Source organism: Micropterus dolomieu, linkage group LG18, assembly GCF_021292245.1.
Source record: "Micropterus dolomieu isolate WLL.071019.BEF.003 ecotype Adirondacks linkage group LG18, ASM2129224v1, whole genome shotgun sequence".
Classification (NCBI taxonomy): domain Eukaryota; kingdom Metazoa; phylum Chordata; class Actinopteri; order Centrarchiformes; family Centrarchidae; genus Micropterus; species Micropterus dolomieu.
The window spans coordinates 33,403,557-33,428,316 of record NC_060167.1 but is presented as its reverse complement, the minus strand read 5'-3'; the positions used below and the strand labels follow the sequence as shown (position 1 = coordinate 33,428,316).

Here is a 24,760-nt window from a genome sequence, read left to right as displayed (position 1 = left end):
CTTTAAAATATTCACTTAAACCTTTGCCATTCAATCATGCTGTGGAGTTAATAAAGCTGTACCAAGAGTAATAAAAAAGATAGATGACACTCGGTCATACATGCGCACCCCGACTCTGTGACAACAACTGAATGCCGGTAAGGTCAGAGCCCAACAATTGATGGAACTGTCATCAACCTATCACAGTGGAAATCCACCAACGAAATCAGATCGTAGATTGACCTCTCACTCGTCCAGGGGACCAAACAAATGGCCTGAGACATATTGGTGGCCTTGTCCCCAAATGCTAAACCTCAGAATCTAATCTGAGCCAGCAATCACTCAGCTGCTGTTAATGTCATCATTTATGCCTGTCCGATAACGGGCACATAAAGTAGGCAATTATTGACTTCCTGCTGCTTTCGGAATATGAAGTCCAGAGGCTGTCAGTTACTCTCATCAAGATCAGTCAAACAATCTATCATCACAATGGCACGAAATTGCTAAAATCTGCAAAACTGATAGTGTTGAATTTGCATCTTGGAATGTTGTTTTCTTTAGTTTGCCTCCCTTTGTTCTTTGCAGTGGTTGAAAATAACGCACATTGGGTTTACATACTACAGACTGGTTAAGCTGATCTAACGAGCCAGCTGGCTCAATTAGTAATATTAAAGTTAAACTTCTAAAAATCTAAATTTGATAACTAATTTAATGAGCCATTCGCAGTTTCACTGTACCAACTATTTGTACTTAGACTTGCATGCCTTAAACATACACTACATTTTCTTGACAGCTATAGATAAGGATAGATTTCTTATTCATTTTTATAGATTAAGATTTTACACACAAACATGCACTGTTATAGATTAAACTACCCAAAAGCATAGTAGTGAAAATTCATTTCATTTAGAACAGCCATAACTATGAGGATAATATCATAATGTAGTACACTAAATGGAGCTATTCTGCATTAGGGTATAACAAGATTTTTACTTTAAATGTTTAAGTATATTTTGCTGTTAATACTTCTGTTCTTCAGCTTAAACTGGACTGTTTGTGACAGATACCTTGTTGCTGGCACATATTTCCTGCGCTCCAGCTTCAGCCCTTCTCCTCAGGTTGGTTCTGTGGTCTCTGATTTCCCTTCTGCTCTCAGATTTTTGTGCAATAACCCTGTTGAAATCCTGTACCAACAGAATGCCAGGTGTTGTGTTGACCAATGAAATGATCTCTTCTTTGCTGCAGGCAAGTTCACTTTACGTCTTACGAGTGTCCCTTACATGTGGTTAAATATATCTGAGTGCAAGCATACAGTTTGAGAAGCACTTCAAATCAAAGTGCAAGCAGTGGATTTTTGAGTGCAAGGTTTTTTAAGGAAAGCATTACAAAATGTGAATGTGAAATCAATAAGTCATGATTTCAAATTGAAAGATCACGCTCTTGAATAAAGATTGGAAAAAACGCCCAATATCTCTGTTGGTTGTTCAATACAAGTTACATAACTGCATTACGTGTAATCATTTGATCTATTGTTAATACTAGGGCAAATTGCCCTTTAGGTGCTGCAACCTATCAGCTTGACTCTCCCCTGAACCCTGAGACTTTTGCCCTTGTACCCAAGCCCTGTCCATTGCTTTCACCCTCAGCTTCCAGTGATGCTCCTTGACCACCGGCCCCAAACATATCTCATGCCAAGAGTGGACGTCCAAGCAATTTTAAGGGATGTGATTAAAAGGTGCATGGCACATATCCAAAAAGCAAATACATACACACACAACTCCCATATTATAGTTCAGTAATAATAATGTAATGTTTATTTGTATATTAAAGTCATAGTAATGCCCCCCCGTCCTCGCAAAGATTTTGCAAACAAATATGGTTGTGAAAAGAAAAATATATTTTTATACTATACTATATAAAATTTAAAGAGTAGAAAAGAAACAAAAATTAAAACTTGACTTAAAAGTAGGGTTGTTGACAGTAGATATTATCTATCTATTCTTTATACACAATGTTGTCTATTATGCCCTCCTCATTTCCTTTCGATAAGAACTTTGAATATGTACACTGTTTCCCCTGGAGAAGGCTGTGATGAGCTGGCATTGAGCAGACACAGGCTGAGGAAGGTAGATGCCAACTAGGTCATTTTCCTGTCCATGATCTTTGTTTATTGTAACTGAGAAAGGCAGCTAGACAGAGAATTGTCACTTGACAAAAGTGAAGGGAAGCTCATCATTTCTGTCATGTTGGTAAGAAGACACGTTGACCCCTGTTTGTCCCTAGAGAAATCTCACACTCAACCAACTTGTCCATCATCTTTTGAGTTTCATTTCATGGTCAGGCATTCCAGATGGTGTCAATGAATTTAGGAACTTGAAGCCCCCCTCCAGTGTATTTTGACATTTCTATGATATTTCATATTTCATTTCCTTACAATGTTGATTACCCACATAGTTCGCCAAATATATTTTGACAAATAGCTTAATTTTGTGATCAAAGTTGCTTAGTTGTTATAACAGGGTGGTGACGTATGACTATAGTAATTCCATAAGTCATACGTCATTCTCCAAGCTTGCGGGCGCACTGTCATGCCTCCTTAAAAAACTGTCACGCCGTCACGCCATCACGCCTCGTTAAGTCAGAGCATCAAACTGATAAACATCGTCATGAGCTAACCAATTTATCATGTAATTTACTTACAGTAGGTATGTCTCTCTGTGTCTGATTGTTGGTTTGTCTTTCTAGTTTAGTTAGCTAAGTTCACAAAGTTGTAGTTAGCTGGGTGTAGTTAGCTAGCATAGTTATTGCAGAAAGTTGGCTAACAGAGGGTCTTCATTTGATTTTTTAGCTTCCTCCACTTGGGTTAGTGTGCTGTTCATTTTCATTATGGAATTTGTGCGTGCGGTGTTGGAGGACAGATGACAGAAAACGCGTTGCACTTTCACCTGCCACTGTCTTATATACAGTCTGCAACATGCATTTTACTGACGGCCTTTTTACCAATACATCAGCGGAGGTACCCCCCGCGCCTCCGCGGTAAAGTAAGCGCACCATAAAACGTAGTGGGAGTTATCGTGTGCAGTGCGTGACAGGACCATCGACTGTATGATTGATAACAGGCTGATACTCGCACATTAGTTTCTATCATGGCTAAGTAATAGCTACTCCTGCCAGACAGTAAAGCGGACTAAACTTTACAGTGTTGTGATGTTAACACAGCATATCGTTAGCGAACACTCCATCACCAACCCACCCAAAAGTTTTGCCAGCAGTCTGTTAAAAGACTCTTGGCAGGATGAGTATCACATTGCCCCTGAAGACTAACCCAGTACACCAACATTAACTTCTCAACTTCAACACTCCTGATTCTTAAAGGCATTTCTCCCCTTTCAACCTGCATTGCTGATACTGGAGATGTTCTGAATGATCTACTACAGATTCTCAAGGCCTGAGCTTGTAATACATCTAAATTTCTTCAGGTTTGATTCTGCTGCTGACATATATATGCTACACACCCAACTTAATTTCATGAGTGCCCAGTATGTTTTATAGAGCTAGAGAGTATGGAGCTGCTCTACTTGCTCTCCACTCTTGTCCTGGCAGGCAACAAAGTATATTGATGACCTTTTTACATTTGCTCTCAATTTTATCTAAATGAATACTCCATGTGAGCTTGACACAGCGGGCTACACACACTACCTTGCGGAGTCCCACTCTCCACCTGATATGCACTGGTGTATTCTGCACCTACCTGTATTTCCCTGTAAAATAAAAAGTTCATTACCCAATTATATGCTCTACAACCAATACCCAATGACCTCAGCTTAATAAGCCCTTCTTTGTCTATGAAGGTTCTCAGTCATCCAAGTCATAGTTATCCAAAGAAGTAACCCTGACCCTAACCCTACTGGTCATTTCAGAACTGACTAAGTCTCTTGGATGAGGGACGAAAAGTCTTCTAGTATCTTCAACCAAGTCCAGTTGCCCTTGACTTTAACCTTCTTTGGAAGCCCTTCTTTCCAGAGCATGTGCTTTTTCTACATCAAAGAAGACAGCTAACAATACTTCCTTGTTGGTCTGTGCTTTCCTGTTATTGCTTGTTTCCAAGCTGAAGGGAGTTGGCCAATATCCCAAGATCTATTAAACAATCCCAACACCATTTGTTCTTCTTCTTTGGTGTTTTATGGTGGTTGGCATCCATAAATGTTGCCGCCACCTACTGAGTTAAACAGTTTCCCATTGAAATATTTACACCCACCTAACAAAGCATACAGTTTATCTGTGTTTTGAGCTGTGCATGTTAAAAAACACGGTACATGGGATGGAGGAATGTGGGTGAGAGGTGGTGAGATGGTGGGACACACAAACAGCTCTCCAATTATAGTAGTAGTATAAAGTAATATTGGTAACACTTTGTTTGGATGGTCCACACACAGATTACCTAGTTTACAGAGCATGTGTAACATTTCAACTGTTTCGTTTTGTATGTAGATGCTGAAAAGATTATTAAGAATTCATGAACCTTCCATATCAGACTATCAAAATAAAGTGTAACCGAAATATTATTTAAAGCAGCTTTAAGATAACTTTGGAATGCTGGATTCTTACCTGACCTACATTGTGGCATTTCTAATTTCATTTACACCTGCAATGACTGATTTATTTTGGCTACTTGGGGGCAGCTAGACATTGCCATGTGACATAAGATGAGTTTGACTTCATGCAGCGCTGCGCAGTTGCTTTTCTCCATCTGCACAAAGTTGGAACCATTTTTTAGGATCCTCGTTCTAAGCACACAGTCACCTGCAGCTCACGTTTGGCTATCAAGTCTCCAATGCTTTCACAGCTTTCAAATTATCACATTCTTTTCACATTGTCATTTGACATATTGTTAATATAAACATTTCAATTGCAGCAGTTTAAATTAATTGGTTATTTAAAAGTAAAGAGCAGTAGTATATTAGCAGTTCTATTACATACCACAAAGAAGCCTTGATTTGAGCTTCACTTTACTTGGAATTTTTTTTTTTAGGTTTGTGTTTGATCTGCAGTCATGACTTACCAAGTAAACTCTAGTCAGCACACATGCAGTTAATAGTTCCCCAGAGAGATTTTTCCATATTTATCATGCTATCAAGCAGAGCCCACTATGTTATCCTGGAGTGCGCTGTCTCTTTTTTTTTTGTTTTTTTTTTGCTGCATCTATTTCAGTGTGGAAGCGCCGAAGCCACAAATGTTTGCCCAGAGAGACAGAAAAAGAGACTCACATGCAAAGGTTAGACTGGCCTCTCGGCTGACGATGGTCCCGAAAGAGTTAGAGGCGAGGCACTGATACGTTCCAGCATCTTGGTCTTTGTTCAGTTGGCTGATTCTGAGGTTGCCTCCAGAAAGGCTGTAGTGAGATCCAGATTTGGGACTGATTTCTGTGCTATTCAGTTTCCACCTAAAATAAATACATGGAGAGAATTAATATGGAAATGAACAAATTCAACGTTGTACAGTATAGACTGAGGCAATGAAAGCATTCCAGACTAGGAGAAAAAGAACATGATCTGTCCATTTGATTGTTTTCAACAGGAAAAACATAAATCGTAGACTGGGCCCAGAAATCATGCCCTCCAGCTTAGTGTTAATCTAAGCAGCAGTGAACCACTGTGGTGCCAAGGACTTGACTCCCTGCAAATAGATAGCATTGCAGGCCATCCATCTTGCAGGCTCCAGTCAAACCGCATAAAAATGCTGCTTTATCATTATGGTGCTTCAATTAAAATAAATGCCTGCAACCTTGCCTTTACACTTATGCATTCTAGACTAGTCCATATGATAATCATTCGTGTTAGGGGTGATCAACAAAGGGTATAATTCACTTAAAAAGGCCAGAGATTCTCCAATCTCTCCAAACAGATGCATCATCTTTGAAGAAACACAGGTGGGAGGAAAGTCAGTCATTTCAGAAAAATAGATACAAGCCATAAATTACTTCAGCCAGGGGTAAAAAAAAGCTCAGGTGCTGTTATTTGTTATCAATGGTGTATAACCATCAACGCAATACAAGGTTCTGCACAGATAAGCAAGCACAAAGCGAGCATTTTATACATTATTGGAAAATGGACAATGCAGATTTGATTAGGGCTCAAGGTGATTTAGCGGTTGATTATTTCTTTGAGGAGAAGTTCTATATTTCCCTCTGCTTTGATTTTTTAATGTTCTCTGAATGATTTCAGGTTCAGCTGGGAAAACGGTGTTTTGTTTCATTTGGAAAAGAAAGCAGCTTTGAAGCCGAAAAAAGCCAATGTGCCAATTTGGTGCCTTTGAGGCATAAGGACCTTTTTGAGAAAACACTGACAGGGGTGTTAAATTATCATTGAGGTATATTGCATCTTTTTTTTTTTTTTATTAAAAACATTATCTACATTTTTTAAAGATTCTTTTTATTACTCAAAATTGGGTTAAATTCCAAATCCATTTACATTTTTTTTTTTAATTCTGTTTTAATTCAAAATTAATTAACTGCCAATGTATGTGGACACCATGCAATAAAGGAGAAAAATGGCACACCTGACAATAGGGAATATTATGTCATGTTATATTTAGTTAAGCTTAATAGTTGAAAATTAATAATTATACACATATTTTAGGAACCAACAGAGGAAAAATACTCATGGCGTTATTTATAACTGTAGTTGTATGTGGAAACCCAGTAGCATAATTTTATCCTTATCTAACTTAAGATATTATACCTTATAGAACAGACTTGTTTGCTTAATTTTATCCTATGTTCTGTGCTGTGGCCACTGTAGTCGGTACAGGATCAACATATAATACACAAGCAGGAGCTGATTACATGAAGAACAATGTCAGACTGTGTTGCTTAGCCACCACCCCACACTGAAGTGTCTCAAAAACAGTAGAATATTTGTGGGCCGGGCATTGCAGCACTCACAAAGCGCCTCTTTTTTTCTTTTAATAGACAGAATGTGCAGCACAATGGTATTTCATGGCCCTCCTCTGGTTCAGTCACAAGTGAGCTCTCAAGAGCCTTATTACTACACACAATAGAGAACAGCCTAGGGGGTAGTGGTGGCTGCAGTCTCACAGGACTAAGGCAGCGATTCATTTGCAGCTGAAGTGGAACAAACAAAAATCAACAAAAATATTTTACCACCAAGTAACGCCTTTGACCTGAATGAAAAAGCAGAGCGGACAGGGGAGGGCGGAGTTTGACACACCTCAGTATCAGGCCCAGATAGTGGCGTCCTAGGTTTCTCTGGTCCCATCAAATACAAACAGTAGTACTTGTGCAGAGGGACTCAGCACTGTATCCATATTGAAACAGTTTAATCGGTTAACAGCTGGAAAACCAAATGTTGCCAGTGCTTTATCTGTGTCTTTCAAAAACATTAGAGTGGACAAGGTTTTTAATGTATCTGCGTGAGCAATCGTGTCCCATGTTGAAAAGGACAAAGAATTTACCCAGTTGGAGGGAGATACTGTGAATCCCAACATGCACTGGATTGTGTTTGCGTGTGATAATTAAACATGGTGGTAGTTAAAGATAATTGCCCACCCAAACCTGCCAATGCTCTTTTGTGACAGATAGAATGCCCAGTGACAGCTTGTGTCGCATTATGCCAATTAGGTAACAACTTTGAAGCCACTAAGTGACGGATACTCTCATTTCTGTATAACTCAAGCACATTATAACTACAGATAAACTGAGACCAGTTTGGGAACAGTGATGGAAAGCAGCATGAGGGGAACTCTGTCACTGCATATCCTTCCCCGTGGGATGTATGGAGCAACACATTACATCAAACACATATAAACTAGACTTTTATATTATAATTGTATTTACAATGATTTATGCTGGCAAGCAGGCCACAACAGCAGTTGCATTTGTTAGGCACATGCTTCATGCAATCACATAACAACAGGCGGTTTACACAGTGGCATAATACCACACCATCTGGCTTATGAGACTGTGAACGTTAGGCGGTCTGTTCCTTTTCTTAAACCTGGTGCTTAAATATGTTTTTAAAAATACTACTTTGTACTACTACTTTGTAAAGACCACACCTCCCACAGTTAGATTTAAATTTAATGTTTTCTGTTTGTGGTAAAAAACAACAAAAAACTTCGGTTTTTGAGTATCTTCTTCATAGGACGACTCTTCCAGTTCAGTGTTTTGTGAACTGTAACACCTCCCTTGTTGTTGACAGGCTTGATTCCCCGAGGCTGTTTTTCCTTCAGTCAAACTAAAAGAAGACTGAGGGACAAGGTATTTGGGCACTGCTAGATGCTATTCGCACTGAAAGCCCTGCTTAACCAATCGCCTGCAACTATCTGGCAGCCCAGTATGGCAGTGACTCCACTTTGAGAGTTATTAGCATAGACATAGGTTTGGATATCAGAGGTGATGAGTTAAAAACCTCAAGTGATGTGAGACACAATGCATCTGCAGTCTCAAAGCCTCAAGTCACCCAGATCTGAACGAAGAACTTGTCTGACAGTGTTGTTCATTATAAGATGGCTGATAATGTGAACTGCTCTATAGTGATAATAATCAGATTTTGTTAAATTTATGAAATTATTTTACAGTATGTAAAATATACCTAGTGGGTCAAATATGTAATTGAATGTGCGTATGTACTAGGTTAACCTTAAAGGGGTTAGCTGTAGTTTTTTAATAAAATTAATCACTTTATTATTTTATTGGGTGAACTGATTGCATTTGCAACTTTCTCAGCTATGATGGCCTGTAGGATGCTTCTTATGTGAAGAAATTGGTTTACATAGGCTGTGACATCCATGTGCGCTTCTGACCAGTTGCGAACGTTATCTGTTGAAAAATACCACAGTTGTCTCGCTTGCCACATTGCTCCACCATAGGGCTGTACATTACAATTATTTTTCAAGTTGATTAATCTAACGACTAATTTTGTGTATTCTAAAGAAAAAAATAGCTGTAGCTTGTCCGGGGGAATCTCTGCTAATAGTATACTGTCATTTTAACAATGCGTAGGCATAGACAGGCTTCTGCGACGCAAACGGCTTTGTTCACTTACTTGCCTGCGTACTTTGTGAGTAACTGGAGGATTAAACCTGAATCCACTAGGCGGCAGACCAGGACCGGATCACTAACTGTTTTCATTATCATCCAATAAATTTAGCTATACTGACATTGCTGAGCCTCCCCAGTGAAAGATAATAGTTATCGAAAAGCCGGCAGTCTAGCTAACGGCGACGTATCATGTTGGCTAAATGCAGTCAGTGTAACAAGCAAAGAGCATGGATTAGTTGAACGTCAAGCTGATAAAAATATTACTGTAACGTTGCAGAGGGAGTTTACCTAATTTTCCAGCATTTTGTGTGACACCATCTCAGGTGTGTCGGCCTCTGTTTTAGCCTGCTCATTAGTTTGAGCATGCGCACAAGCACACAGTTCAAAAGGGAGTGGTTAGAGGCTACAGAAAAGTACACATGGCTAGCTTAAAGGAAAGTTTGACATTTTAGGACATACACTTATTTGCGTTCTGGTTGAGAGATATAAGAAGATAGATTCCATTGTTATTTAAGTCATAGGCCTTTAAGGCTACAGCCGGCTAGCAGCCAGTTAGCTTAGCTTAGCACAAAGACTGGAAACGGAGAAAATAGCTAGCCTGCTATGTCCAAATAACAATCAACCTAACAGCACCTCCGAAGCTCACTAATTAAGACATTATGTCCTAATATAATTATAATATAATGTGCATTCTTAATTAGCTGCTGAGTTCTTATTTCTTACAAGGAGCGCAATGTCGGCGAATTGATAATATTGATTGTGTGAAATGTTAGAAGTGGCGCTCATTCATTCACCTTCTGCGATGCGCCAGATATAGAGGAACACGTCAACATTACGTTATCAATGAATATTTAAATAATAATCGACATCTGGGAATCTAAAAAAAGATACCCCACCTTTAATAGCTGAGCATTTTTACAGTCGCTTCAAACCTTGTCAATGAACAAAAACAAAATAATCGTTCATTAATCTTAATCGAGGTAAAGTGATTTTGATTTTAGGTCATATCATCCAGCCCTAGAGCCTAATATGTTTTTGGTGATGGAGGAAACCGGAGCACCCGGAGGAAACCAACGTAGACACAGGAAGAACATGCAACTCCACACAGAAAGGTCTGGGACGACTGGGGTGCAAACCTGCAACATTCTTGCTGTAAGGCCACAGTGCTGGCCACCTTGCCTAACCCTAACCCTAGCTAATGGCACATAAACTGATTGGTGAATAGTCTCAGTTCTTACAGATTCTACCTTAAGGTGCCTGGAATTAGATTTATATTCCACAACCTACTCATTTCTCCTCTTTAAAATAAGAATGTATCCTTTATTTCTCTTCATTCAGGTTTAGTGCACACATTTCTGAGCAGATATCTTTGCTTGTGGCATTTAATGGAAATACTGCAGCTCAAACTGTCACGGTTTACTGCTGTGGACGTGCAATTAATGAACTTTGAACATGATTTAGCTGTTCTCTGCTCATTGTAACACATCTTTAGAAGGTGGCAGTCGCTCAGACAGGACAGCACAGCGACCTTGCCAGGAAGCAGCTGATTAGGTCATCCTCTAAGCTGGCTCAATCCCAAGTATTAAATGTACCAATCCTTCCAAATCTCACCCCAGCAATTTCAGTGAGCAAACATGATTGATTTGAACTTTTACTTGTCAGAGATGCTGAAACACAACATAACATCCTTTTAATAGACTAATGGTCTATGTGAGGAGGAAATAAAGAGGGAGAAACAGCTGCTCTTTGAGTTGAAAAATGTTTGAGCTTGGTGCATGCAAAGCGTAACATGCATTCTTGGTGTACAGATAGACATGGACATGTTTTCAGCAGGGGGTTGAAAGGAAAATCTACCACAACATCAAATTCATGTAATACATTCCTTTGGTCCTGATCAGCTCAGGCTCGACTTGCGAGGATGAACAAGTCTTTTCTAAAGCTAGAAACAACAGAGCCAAGACTCCTGAAGCGGTTTCAGTCAGGGTGAATGGAAGACTCAATCTGAACACATAATGAACATAATGAAATACCCATCTGATATACAGGATATGTACACATTTGACATTTGAAAGCACCAGTGGTTGAAAGTACATTTACTCATGTACTGTACTAAAGTAGAATTTTGAGTTACTTGTACTTTACTAGTATTTAATTTTCTAAAACTTTAACAACAACTTTATACTTCATCTCCACAACATTTCATAGGGAAATATTGTTGTGTACTTTTTACTTCACTAAATTTACCTGACAGCTGTAGTTACTGATTACTTTCCAGATTGAGCGCAATGAGATAACTGTTGTGGTGAATTCTCACTATATAAATAAAATAAAATTTAATTGAATGGATTATCTAAATACAGTATTTAAAGGGGCTATATCTAGTTTTTCAATGAAATACCTTATTAAAAAATCTAATTTTCATTGCCTTATTGTCAATAGGCTCTAACCTCACTTAGAAATGAAGCACACACCTGTTTTCTCTGTTGCTTGGAACAGCCATTAGTCTGCTCTTAATGTGAAGGCACTGAGTTGGGATGTAGCCCTGTGCGCGCTCACCTCCTGACCAGTTGCTAACGTTATCCAGTGCAATATGTAATGTTATGGTTTTCCACATTACTTCACCAACTAAAGCGACCCATATAATTGTCCTCTGTACCACCCTTATTATGTCAAAGTGCCTGCAAGAAATGATGTAACGGTACAAAGCAAATGTGGAGCGATTTGTTTGTTCTAGCCTAGATGCCGCTGTTTGCTTCGTAACGTTTAATTTAGATTAATCGTGGTTTTGCCGATACTCAGGTACACAGTTTCTCCACTGTCTCAGTCGCTGTAACTTATGTGACACACATAAATACAATAATGCAACATAACACCAAAGCGCAACACAGTGGACGATCCATTCACTACAGTAATGTCACCTACTGTGATCTAACTGTTATAAAGTGTGACAACAATCCCATTTATTAGTTATTATCCAATACATTTAGCTCTGTGCTCACATTGCCTCTGTGAAAGATGCACAAATAGTTATTGAAAAGGTTCAGGTGAGCTAATGTTGATGTTTCACGTCAGCTAAATGCTGTCAGTGTAGCGTTATCCTGCAACGAGTATGAATCAGTTGAATCTCAAGCTGCTAAAAAAGAGTTTACATGAGTTTCCAGTGTGTTGTGTGAAGCTGTCTCCCTCTGTGTAGGTCTCTTTATGTCCGATTATGCTCGCTCATGAGTTCGAGCCCTCTTATGAGCACAAAAAGAAACAATCTGAAAACCACACTGCTAATTGCCGATGAAAACTACATATTGCCCCTTTAAGTAAAGCACCTGAATACTTATTCAATTGGTTAATGAATGTGGATGAGTCTGTGCCCACATGAAGTTAATCAGTCTTTCGGTTTAAAGTGTAAAGTTTAAGAGTTGGAACATGCTACATCACTATGTTACAAGATTTATGGGTATTTTAGTGTCCAACAGCTCACTTTTATTGGTGTTCAGAGCTGCCAGCATACGAAGAGTGATTGTAAAAGACAAGATTGAGGCATTTGCCAGTGATAGGTTGTCTAAAATTGAAGGGTGTTGAAATTGTCAGCAGCATCTATGGGGAGGAACAATTTGCAGAGCGAGAAAAGATAAAGCGCTGCAGTTACACACTCACCGGTAGATGGGAGGTGGGCTTCCCTGGGCTTCGCAGCTGAACACCACCTCCCTGTTCCTCTCCAGAGTCTCCACAGGATACACAATGCTGCCTGGCTGCTTGGTGAACACAGGACTCTGCAGGACACTGCTCTCTGTAGGACAACAAGGAAAGACAACATAGCTGACTATAAAGTTAGGCACCAGCATGCTTGCAAAACAGCCAATTAGTCAGTGGCAACAGGTTACTCCTTTTTAGTGTTTAGAAGGGACCAAAACCACAAGCAGACAAAACATATCAATTTGAACCGCCTGTCACATCAACATGGCAACAGAAAAGACTGATTGGAGGAGAAACAGGTCTTCAACAGCTATTTAGGTGATAGTAGGAAATAGAGCCTGATTTATGTTAAACAATTGTCTGGGATAATGTCTTAATTTACTTCTGTAAGCCTGCTTTTATTTATTTATTTATTCATTTATTTGCTCAGTGATGTTAGGATTATGTGTCCATGCAGAGGTGTAATCAGTTGGTATCATGTGGTTAGAGCTCTTTGTTGTAAATGACACAGGAGTCTCAGTTACTCCATTAAAGCACCATTAACACAGTGTGATTCTTGTGCATGGCTTTAGAAAGTATCTGTGACGTTTTGAACACAAGGAAAAGGAACAGACTTAATCACTCTTATTCTTTCATAGCTTAATTCTTCTTATTCTCTAAAGTTGAGACAACCAGCCATTAACTGGTATCTAATATCCTTTAGTTCTCTTTAATGATATTAATTTGTCTTTATTTTTAATTGATAGCTTTATCCCATTGAAAGTAAACATAGTCCTTGGATTCTATCATATTTAATGAAAGAATAAGAAGATATATAAATCAAAAGAAATTTAGCATTAAAACGCAAAGGAGTGGGCCCAGATTTCTAAGGGAGGGAAACCCCTTAGAAGACTGGGCCCACTCCTGTTTAAAACTGTCAAACTGAAAGGCAGTGTTGATGGTATATTATATGAAGGAGCTTCATAAGAGGACTTTAAAACAGTCTTTAAAAAGAAAGGATTTCGCAATTTAACTAAGATGGTAATTTCACTGGGCCTCTCAATGTTATTGGTGCAATATAACAAAAGAATAATAATACATACTTAACACATACCTAAAGGATGGTGTCAGAACATGCAGACATTAATACAGAACATAAGAAGAAAGAATATAAACATGCATGCAGGCCCGAAAAACAACGTGATGTCATGGTTGTGATGGTTTGTTGTCTGGCAGTAAGGTAATGTAGTAAACACATGATGAAACACATTAGAATAACAAATACTCAATTTCCAACCATCCACATCTGCTCAGTCAAAGCGGAACAGAGGTGAACTCCAATTCCACAGGAACGGGCTGGAGATTACACCAAACAGGAAAAGCATGCTTGGATTGTTCTGTCATACGGGCTTCAGAAAAGCAGACGGGGCAAATGCTCTATTTGTAGGATGGAACTGTAACGTGACAATACTTAACTGTAAATACACAATGTATGTTTCAGCAATTACAGTCAAATGAGAAAAACAGGCATTATTTAGTGACATGGGGTACAGTTTAGGTCTCAATTTACTTCAATTTACAGTAGAAGATGAGAAGTGACTGCTGTTCTGACTACACTGTGGGTAATGAGCTCTGGAACATTCACACAGGCTGTTAGTACAGCTGAATCATGGTCTGAAAGTGTGGGCGTTAAGGCAGGATGATGACATTAATATATTATAAGGAAGTCATGATGAGCCCTTATGCCTTATTACGTTTCCATGCTTGTCCAAGTGGTGCAGAGTATGGCTTCATGAAGCCTTTCTTACCCAGGAAGTGCCCTAATAACTGAGTGGGCTATGAGACATGGAGGAGGACTTCAGGTTTGGACAGCTGGTAACATTACATTTAAACTAAGTATGGTGGGTACTGAACAATGACTAGCTTTTTTCACCCCTTTAAATAAAACACGACGTCCCTGGACAGGGCAGGCTATACGAGGCCTACAACATCAATCTCACACTACAGCTTTACTCAGTGTTCCTAAATTACACCCCAATTTGTGGAGCTGCACAGAATATATCAGAATTTAAGATGATTTGGCTCTCTGCAAGAAAAAGTAAACAGCTGAATAAAATAAACAATTATTTATTTAATCATTACCAATAACCCTGCAGGGGCTGTTTGTATTACCGGTGTCTAGTTTTAACCAGTGATATTAAACTACTACCAGAGTATGATTTTTATATATATATATATATATATATATAAACAGGAAAGGATATACAGTATTAGTGTAACAATGCAAAATGTATCACGTGTATCATTATCAATTTTAAAAGTATAGAAAAAATAATCAAATGCCAGAAAAATTTAACATTTGTTTTGGCATGATGTTTCAAACAACTTTGCTCATCATTTATGTGTTTTTACTCTTTTCATTAAAGGTGGCAACCTTGGTTGGTTGGCTGTTCAGTTATCTGTCAGTTAGAGATTTGTAGCCCGCGGATGAAAGCTCCTAATGATTTTCTTGACAGTTAATATAACACCATCATCTGATCATAATTATTGTGACCAGACGGTCACATTACTATTGGCAAACTCTCCTTAACAAGGTCTCTCCACATCTAATGAAAGAATTCCTGTGACTTTTACTGTCCATATGTAAGTATCCCTCATATTTTGTCTTCTGACCTGTTCTTTGTTAATCAGATCAAAATTTCAAACAAAACATTGATATTCTGTTTTTACATCAGTTCTGTAAAACCTTCATTTCAAATACAATCAGTGTTGTATTTATTGTCTCCAAAATGGAGATCACAGCCATTTATTTTGTCTTTAAACTACAGAACCTTTTAAGCAACAGGAAGCTTCAGGAATGCGTTGTGAAAGTACTGGCAGGTCTGTGCATAGTTATATAGGATGGGCATGGACAGGGTAATGCATAGTTCAAAGAACTGAATAGGCAATCCAATTCAAGAAAATGTTTCTCTGCAACCTCACATTTCACAGCATCAAAGTATGCTTCCAATCCCCCAGAAGCATTCAACCCTCATGCTAATGTTAGTATCAAACAAGCAATCTGCATAAGTATGGAGAGTGATATAAGAAAGGTTTTGAAGTCTCTGTAGAGCAATCGACACTGTCCGAGCTGTTGTCATCCCTCCCAAAGAAGATTTAAAACAATACAACAACATGATTGGTCATCTTTTCCCTTCTAAATATTTCTGGCATGTGTTAGTTATTTCCTGATCATCCAGAAGTAATTACTGAAGTTGTTCAAGGACTCAATGAAAACAGCTCATTATGCTTGCTGCTACCTCATAAATTCTTGGGCAAAAACTGATTTGACCCTGTGTTTATTTCCAACATGCAGCAGCGCAGCTGTCCCATGCTCACATTCACCATTTTTTTACTGCAACTATAGAGTGAGTCAGTGGCTTTACAATGGTAATGCACTTAACAAACCTTGTTGTGTATCCACTATCAGTAAGAATTAGAAGAATAAGTTTAACCTTATACAAAAGGTAGAAAATGACAGAGAATATGGCATGTCCCAAATGTTGTCTGTATTAGCGAAATACATTAAAACACAAACGATGTAGAATTTGGGACTGAGGTGAAAAAAACAAACAAAAAAACCCAGCAGCTGCAAAAATGAAGCTAATGTCCCCCATAGGGTACAATGGCTCCATTAATCAACACCTGTCAGAATAAAAAACAATGCTCTGTGTCCGTTGATAAAGTGACAGAAATTCTACGCTCAATCACTCAATTTTATATTCAGTGAAGATTAATATCTGTATTACTCATAAATCGTCAGTGCTATATTCCGCAGTGACTGCTGTGAAAATATCTGTGAAATCACCTCCGCACAGCAGCCTGTTTATAGCGGTAATATGCCAAAAAAAAAATATATAATAATGATAATATATATATATTTATTTATACACTGTATTTTCTGGATTGATGTATCCCTCATACATAAATACATGCACTAAGCTGCTCACAAATTATACCAAAAAACAAAATGCTCAAATAGTAAAACCTGATTTGTATTTGAACCCCACCTTTATAAAAATAGAACCGGTTCAAAACACAATTCAGAATTGCATTGGGCCATCTTGCAGGACTTTAAGGAAACACTGTGTATGTACTGATGAATATGGAGGTTGGTATTACTATTTCAGAACTACTGGAATACTGATTAGGAACAGTTTTTTATTTTTTTATTTTAATTATGCATTAACTGTGGTTTGTTGGTAGGAAGAGCTCCCTGTTTGAGGGGAGTTTATTCAGTTCAGGTGCAGATCTGCTGGAAGCTTGCTGCTAGCTGCCCATTAACCACGTTTCTTTGTTGACAGAGAAATTTACTTTTTTATGAAAAGTCCTTATAAGTTTATTTTGTTTTGTTTTTCCACAAGGTTTCAATATCAGATCATGACGCAAAAATAACACCAAAGCAACATAAACTGATAACTAATCTGTTAAAAAAGGATGTTACAGTGAACAGTTATCGAGGATAAACCTCACTAGCTTTTTACTTCTGTAGTTTTAGACTGCAGCCTATTTGTTATCAGCAAATCTGTATCATGGAAAGTCAGAAAGGTGTTTATCCCTCTGTTGAATAAACTGTGTAAATTTATTTCCTGTTAGTGACAAAACTAAACTAATAAGCTAACAATATTTGGCTTGCAGTTATGACTCTGAGAAGAAGTGGATTGACGTTTGTGTTAAATTGAGTCAATTGGGAGACAAGGAAAAAAAACACTACTTTAAAACACTTAAACACTTATTACTTTAAAAATTAAGATACTGTTCGTATCTGTATTATATATATAATAGTCTTATTTGTTTTCCCTAATACATAGAGTATACAGTATGTACAGTATTGATGATGCTAACCCCTGCTTTGTTTCAGTTGTTTGCAAACAGAAGCAGCTTGAAACTTCCGTCTTATCCAGTTCTGAAGTGGCTGTTCAGCATGTCCTCATGCAGTGGAGTTGTGCTGAGCAGAAAAGAAGTAGGTCACCATTAAAATCGTAAGCCTATGTTTCTCTAACGCTCAGGTCCCTTTCCCAGGCCTCCCAGTAGACCTTATACACCTGCAACGTGCTGTTTCTTTTCTCATTGTTACAATCTGACTCATCTGCATACAAGAAACATGTCAAGCCAAAGCACCAGGTTACAGCTACAGGGAATACCCCCCAGCACTCTGGAAATTGGCTGTTGCCTACATTATGGTGACATTCAAATCTTAAATGGGATGAAAAATAGGAAATAGGAAAAGTCTTTGATCTACACAGTCCTCTCTTTTCTCTGTGACAGTCATTGGAATGTATTATAGTTGACTTCTGTATTTATTTTGGCACTTTAAAAAATTATGGAGTGGTATTCATCTTAAGATCATAGACCTTTTCAACATTCTGTACTCTTTCACTGATATTTCATTTATATATATATATATATATATATATATATATATATATATATATATACATATATATATATAAATGAAATGTCAGTGATTTATTATTATTATTATTATATTTATTATTTATTTATTGTTTTTCAAGTAAGACAAAAAAATTCAAACAAAAACCATGAACACCTTAACAATGAACAATCAAATTACAGGACGTCTTGGGAAAAAAAACAAAACTATAGACTGGCAATAATTATAGTCGGCCACTAACACTTGCGTGAAAAAACGTCCTGCACATAATGGACAAAATGATTCTCGCTGGCTTTTTGCAATTTATCTACATTTTTCTCCAAAGGTAAGTAAGTAAGTATTGGGTTGGACATTAGATCCATATGCACCCAATCCAGTCCATGCTCATTATCATAGACGTTTAACCAAAACAGCAATTTCGCAATGTTTGCTGCCCAATAATAGTACACAAGATTAGTCAGGCCTAACTGTCTTCCTTAGGCAGGTATATCTTTCCTCATACATTCCAAAGAAATTACATTATTAGTCTGTTCAAGGGCTTGAATATTGAGTGTGGTATGAATACCGGGATCATTTGAAAAAGACATAGAAATCCAGGTAAAATTATCTTCTTCACCATATTTATGTGGCCTGCTAACATTTTTGGAAGTGGTGACGATTTCACAAAATTCTGTTTGGTCTTCTCCGTGTTATATTTGATCAGGTCTCTAGGTGAGTAAATGATTTGTTTTCTGGCTGTGTTTTGGTTCAGTTATTAGCGACATAAGGTCATTACTGCATTTCTGTGAACATGAATAGCTAGAAAGTACATAAACAGAGTAACAGTCATGACTTCAGCTAGCAAAGCTTAATTAAGTGATTACGTCGAACCCAGTTCAATTAAATTGTGGAGAAATGACGCTACGCTTATAAAACAGTTTAAATGAAATTTTATAATTATAATTACGATGAGCATGCTTCAACATTTATCAGCTGTGAACATATGACAAACATCATAGGAACAAAGGGAAATAAATACTGAAGAGAGTTAATCAAAAAGGGAAACCAAAACTCTAGATGTCAAATATCTGAGACAACTACCACATTCACAATCAGGGCTTGACATTAGCGCCAGCCCACCTCCCAAAGTGGCTAATAAGAGTTACTGTGTTACACGCCACATGCCCCATTGGGCGGGTGGGTGGGTGACATATTGCCTCTTACTAGCCACTTTGGCAGATGGCTTTCATAAGTCCGGTTCGACTCGCATTTTGTCAGTCAAATCAATGCAATTTTGTTTTTTAGCTGTCATTACACACACATACACACACATACACACATACACACATACACACATACATACATACATATATATTCATAGCCATTTGTTAGACAACATATGGCTATGAATATATTCGCAACGTGGATGTGAGACTTGAACTGGTTATTGTCTGATCTGCCTCCGCTACCTCCTTGTTGAACTTTTTTGTCATTGTTTTATAAAAAAGAAATCCATTCTTGTTTTTGTACCATTTTTATTTTATTCATTTGTAATTTGTTTGTATACTATGGATTTTGATATATATTTGTCGAATTTTAAGGATGTTTCTATCTTGTGTGTATAATGTGGTAATTATTGTCATTATGTTGTCTGGTTAAAATGCATCATTCTAGCCATGATCCAGTGCAAAAGAATTGGTGCCACAGATATTTCCCTGCAAAGCAAAACATCCCCACGCTCATGGCACCCCACTACATCACTTGCTTTGTCTTGTGTAGCCTTGTGTATACTGGGTTTTTGAAAATGATCCACTGAGGGCTGGCAGGTTTTAATGTTATCCAACAATGCAACAATCAAACAGTTATTCAGATGGTATCCACATTGATCTTCTGAGAGCTGGAAGGGAGATATTTTTGGTCAGATTATGCTCTCTAGCTTAGGCTGGCCATAAAGGAGAAGATTAACAGCCTGAAAACAGTTCTGATATGGCCTCCCTGGTTTGTCTTAATGCTTTCAGTCTGACCTGGAAAGGTTTGGAAAGGTTTTACCACTATTGGAGCCACAACACCCACTGAGATGAGGTGCAAAATATTCTGAGAAAGGAAAGGACATTTCAGGACATCCATGTTACAGTTGTGTGAAATGTGAAGTCACCGGCTGGATGGCTTTTTATCGTTCGCTATGGTTAGCTTAGCAGGAATAGGAACGGTGGTTTGGCCTAGAAGAAAGAACATAATGATTTTATTTGTATAATTTTACTTGCAACATTTTATCTTCTGAAATATGTGTATAGCATTAAACAAAAAAGATGAATGCAGTGTATTATTTCTGCAGGAAGATGAGAACAAGAAGAAACTCCTGACTCATGGCTTCCTGTATAATCCCAGTAAGTACTGTGCTTCGGAACGGCGTACAAAATGACTGCTTCTAAGCAGACTTTTTGTTTGTTTTGGCCACCACTAGTGCTCTTCTGCCAATAGAATTATGCATGCTGTAAATTTATTGTGCATGGTTAGTGAACAGCATGGCACTCTAATGTGGCCGTGTTAAAAGCCTTACTGCACAGTCTGCAGTGCAAACAATGAGCCAATCAATTTTAAAGGTAAACACTGCACCAGTGTGCTGTGCATGAAGAGGTTTGTTGAGACAGAAATAAATAATATTTTCTTATTCCATCACCCTCTAATTATGATGCATTTAATCAGTATTATAATTGGGCTGATGTTTTTTCCACTCAGACAGACATGTAGTCACAGTCCTCACTAGGGTGACTGAATTCCCCAGTGAAGTGACAAATGATACACGCCTTAGCAAGTATGATGTAACACCTGCATAGCATCCAGGCAGCAATGGCTGGCATGAAGTAACAAAGAGTCTTCACCTTCACAACAAGTCCTCCAAATTAAGCAGCAAAATATGTTTGTAACTGCCTTAGCATTAAACAAAAAAAGATTTAGTTCTTCTGCAGGAAGAAAACAAACATTTTGTGATCTGAACCCCCCTCAGACTGGAAAGGATGACATTATTTGTTTGTGCATTCCACATATCTAAATATATGGGGGGGGGGGGGGGGGGGGGGGGGGGGTGTTTTTGTTTGTTTGTTTGTTATGTTTTAAAGTTATACTATTCATAGTTTTCACGTGACTTCACATTCCAAGGAAAACGCTCCCTTGAAGGGCAAAAAGACGTTATTTTCCGCTGCCTGCCAACCAGGAAGCAAGTGATACTCTGTTACTTTGAGTTTGTTACATTTTCGTTGGCAGTATGCTGGATGGTTGTTGTGCTTTCAGATGCATTAATCGACGCGGAGAGAAGCCTGAGCTGTGTTAGCTGAGGGATTCCGTACAAGGTTGACGTAAACATTACCACAGTCCAGCGCTGGCCGGGACCTGGTGTTTTTTAACGGCAGGTGCATCTCTACGAGGGAGTTCCATTTGGATGGAAAAGTTAATTTTGTGCGTCTCACTCTGGAGTTATGTATGTATACTCCCTGATTAAGAAAAAAATGCATGTCAGAATACATGAGAGGATGAAGACGCCATAGTTAAATTCATTTGGTTAAGGTTAGAGAAACATTTCGGTTATAGTTAAAAGAAACCAACCGTGACTATATGTAGGAAAACAGGACGCAAACAGCAACGTCTCCAACGTCACAGTACCTCATCTTTCCATCAAGCGTCGTGATTCCTTTGTCTTTGTCACTTGGATGTAAACATATGTAATCTTTGGGCATTTGCTGAAAAGACTGATGCTGTGCCCACCTCCACTGCCAAATTGTAACCCTCTATCAGACATTGATTTTGTTCATATAATAAATATCATGTGTCCATTTCTGTAGTGAGATCATTATTGATACAGAGCCATCGTAACTCTAGTTTTATGTTCTCAGGCAGAGCCACTTAATGAGTTACCCTGCCTGTAGATGCAAATTAGAGGTCAGTGCCTACATGAAACAGAAGTATGTGTTCAATCTGATAGCAGCTTGTGGTCCCTCTGATAATCAGATTGCCTTGCATAATGCACTGTAATAGTAACACACATGCACTGATTTCACAAGATATGGTCCTTAGGGCAGCGAGGTCCAGAGATTTAATAAACACTGACATGATTGTAATGAAAGAACAATTGAATCAAAAGTCACATCTTTAGCATTATGATAAACATTAAGCCTCTGCTCTGGTGAAAGAGAGTGCACATGTGCCCTTTGGGATAAGGGTAGTAAACCCCCGAAGCTCAGCCTCTCCTCTGCTGTCCTACTCTGCTTGTGCCAGGAAAACCTCATCGGTGTTCTTTTCCAGCCACTCAATGAGCATCGCTGTCTCACTAAAAACCCTACAAGCTCTCGGAAAACTGAAAGAATGGTGTGTGATGTACAGTCTCGGTTGTTCTGCACCCTCAGCGTGACAGTCACATAAATCATTCATTTCTTTGGGTTGCATGTAAGTGAGGCAGCGTCACAAAAACTTGCTTTGAAATAGCTACGGCGTCCACACATACACAAGACGAACACTTCTTGTGCCTACAGACAACAGCAAGGTGATTTCGACTGTGTTTCCTCCTAAAGACCATGAATAAAACATGTATTGATATCCACATCAAAAGGCAAGAGTTGACAAAGCAAAACTAAACCAAACAAAGATGTTGGGGCAGTGGAAAGAGGAGAAGAGAGTGCTTTCTCTTGAACATGCTCTGAATCTCTAACACCGCCAATTAGCAAGGGCCTGGCTCGGAGGCCATCTGGGGATGCCCCCCTCTTTCATCTTGACATAATTGCTCCTCCTGAGGAAAAGCAGGTGAGTGCACCTGCTTCAGGTTACCTAGACATGCTCTTCAATTTTATGGGCTACAGCTGAGCTCTCACTAATACTGTCATCAAGCAGATCTCAACCCTAATGAAAGCTTTAATAGGTAAGAAAACTGTGTTTAAAATGATGAAAACCTTGGTGCGTCAAATAGTTTAAATGGTGGAGCTCTGAGGTCATGTTACGAGGTACTCGTGTAACAAATTTTCATTTTGATGCCTTTGCCTCCTTAAGCAGTGCTGTGATTAGATGGTCTAATACTAATCACCACAAAATGAAGTGGGGACAGCTGGGCCAGTTTGGAGGTCGAACGCAGATCCAGGGGTAAAGGGCCACGAAGTCTGCCTGGCAGCATGGCTCAGCTGGCCTGGCAGAGTCAGGCCCACAGCAGGCTGCTTACCCAGTGGAATGACAAAGGTCAGTGTTCATTCTGTCACTGTAAAATGGCCTGAAGAGATCAGGGCAGCACTACTAGAAGAGACCTTGACATATATGGCCATCTGACACGCACGTCAACCTAAGAAATGCCCTTCATGGACAATGGGCATGATTATGGAGACACATTAGGAGCGCATCATTCTGGATGGCAGTTTTTACAACGTCCAGGAGTGCTGCTGCTGCTATGACAGATGCTACACGTCCTTCAGTTAGATGACATCATTAAAACACAGAATTGATAGAAGACAATATACTGTCAATCAGTAAGCATCTTTAGTCAGACTGAAGCTGGAGTGATGTTTGTGTGTGTAAATTCATGTTTAGTGCTTGACGAGACTTTATTCGAATTGATTGTTATTCTTATGTTGAAATGTTGGATTATTTTTAAATATATGTATATATATATACACACATATTAGGGCTGGGCACGTTAATGCGTTATTATCGCGTTAATGCATTAATTAATTAACGCCGCAGTCTTGATTTTATTATTATTAGTTTGAAAGTCCCTTGCTCACTGGCTCTGAATACACATACAGTCAAACCATGGGTCACAAGGGGGCAGGATGTTGATCAGCCTGCAAATCACAAACCCAAAGAAGCAGTGTCGGGAGGCTTCGGCAGACTACGCAGTCATCTTTTTTCCATATTTTTCCACCCGCGATCCGTTATTACGGCTGCAGGTGAGCCGCTTGCTTGTTAATCACTTATCAACACATCGCTTTTTTACTGCCTATTTATCAACAGGCTGTAAACTCACCTAGAAATTAAACACACACCTGATTTCTCTGTTGCTTTGAACAGCCACTATTCTGCTTCTTATGTGAAGAATCAGGTTTGGGTCTCTGCACACGTTCTCCTGAGCCTCTTGCCCACTACAACAACAACACTGCAGCTACGGGATGGAGTCCACTAACACCATAAAATGACCAGCTCCCAACCCCCCCCCCCAAAAAAAAACAAAGCTGGCCTTCCTCTTATTAGGGTAAACTAACATTACTGCAAAGCATGTGAAATATATTGTGATGTTGTGCTTTAGTTGACTCAAGTTAGATAGCATTAGCTCGCCTGCTAACACCAACCACTTGCTAACATGATCTGGTGCAAGTTGATAAAAATACTAGCATGTTGTGTGAAGTGGGCTACCGGTGAGTCTGTTTCTGTGTGTTCGATTTAGCTCGCTCCTGAGTTAGAGCACACGTAAGAGCACACACCTGGTTGCAATCTAAAAACCACTCCGCTAGTGGCCGCTGAAAACTACATATAGCCCATTTAAGCAGGTTTAAAGGGGCATTATGGAGTTTCCAGCAGCTACTAGCGGTCCATAGCCAATCCATCGCAGGGCCACACATTTAAGGTCACCAATCAACCTAGTCTGCATGTCTTTGGACAATGGG

At 38.8% G+C, this 24,760-nt stretch overlaps 1 protein-coding gene and 1 long non-coding RNA gene across 2 annotated transcripts in view; one reads left to right on the top strand and one right to left on the bottom strand.

Moving 5' to 3' along the window:
- Positions 1 to 21,889, top strand: part of LOC123956758 — a 31,354-nt gene extending 9,465 nt beyond the window's left edge. Inside the window, exons 2-4 of the long non-coding RNA XR_006821623.1 lie at positions 17,610 to 17,711; positions 20,458 to 20,509; positions 21,414 to 21,889. This is a non-coding gene — a long non-coding RNA (uncharacterized LOC123956758). The remainder of the gene's footprint in view (positions 1 to 17,609; positions 17,712 to 20,457; positions 20,510 to 21,413) is intronic.
- Positions 1 to 24,760, bottom strand: part of cntn4 (contactin 4) — a 166,079-nt gene that overhangs the window by 109,438 nt on the left and 31,881 nt on the right. Inside the window, exons 3-4 of the mRNA XM_046029172.1 lie at positions 12,692 to 12,824; positions 5,247 to 5,422 (exon numbers count right to left, since the gene is read on the bottom strand). Of these exons, the coding sequence (XP_045885128.1) occupies positions 5,247 to 5,422; positions 12,692 to 12,824 (309 nt within the window). The remainder of the gene's footprint in view (positions 1 to 5,246; positions 5,423 to 12,691; positions 12,825 to 24,760) is intronic.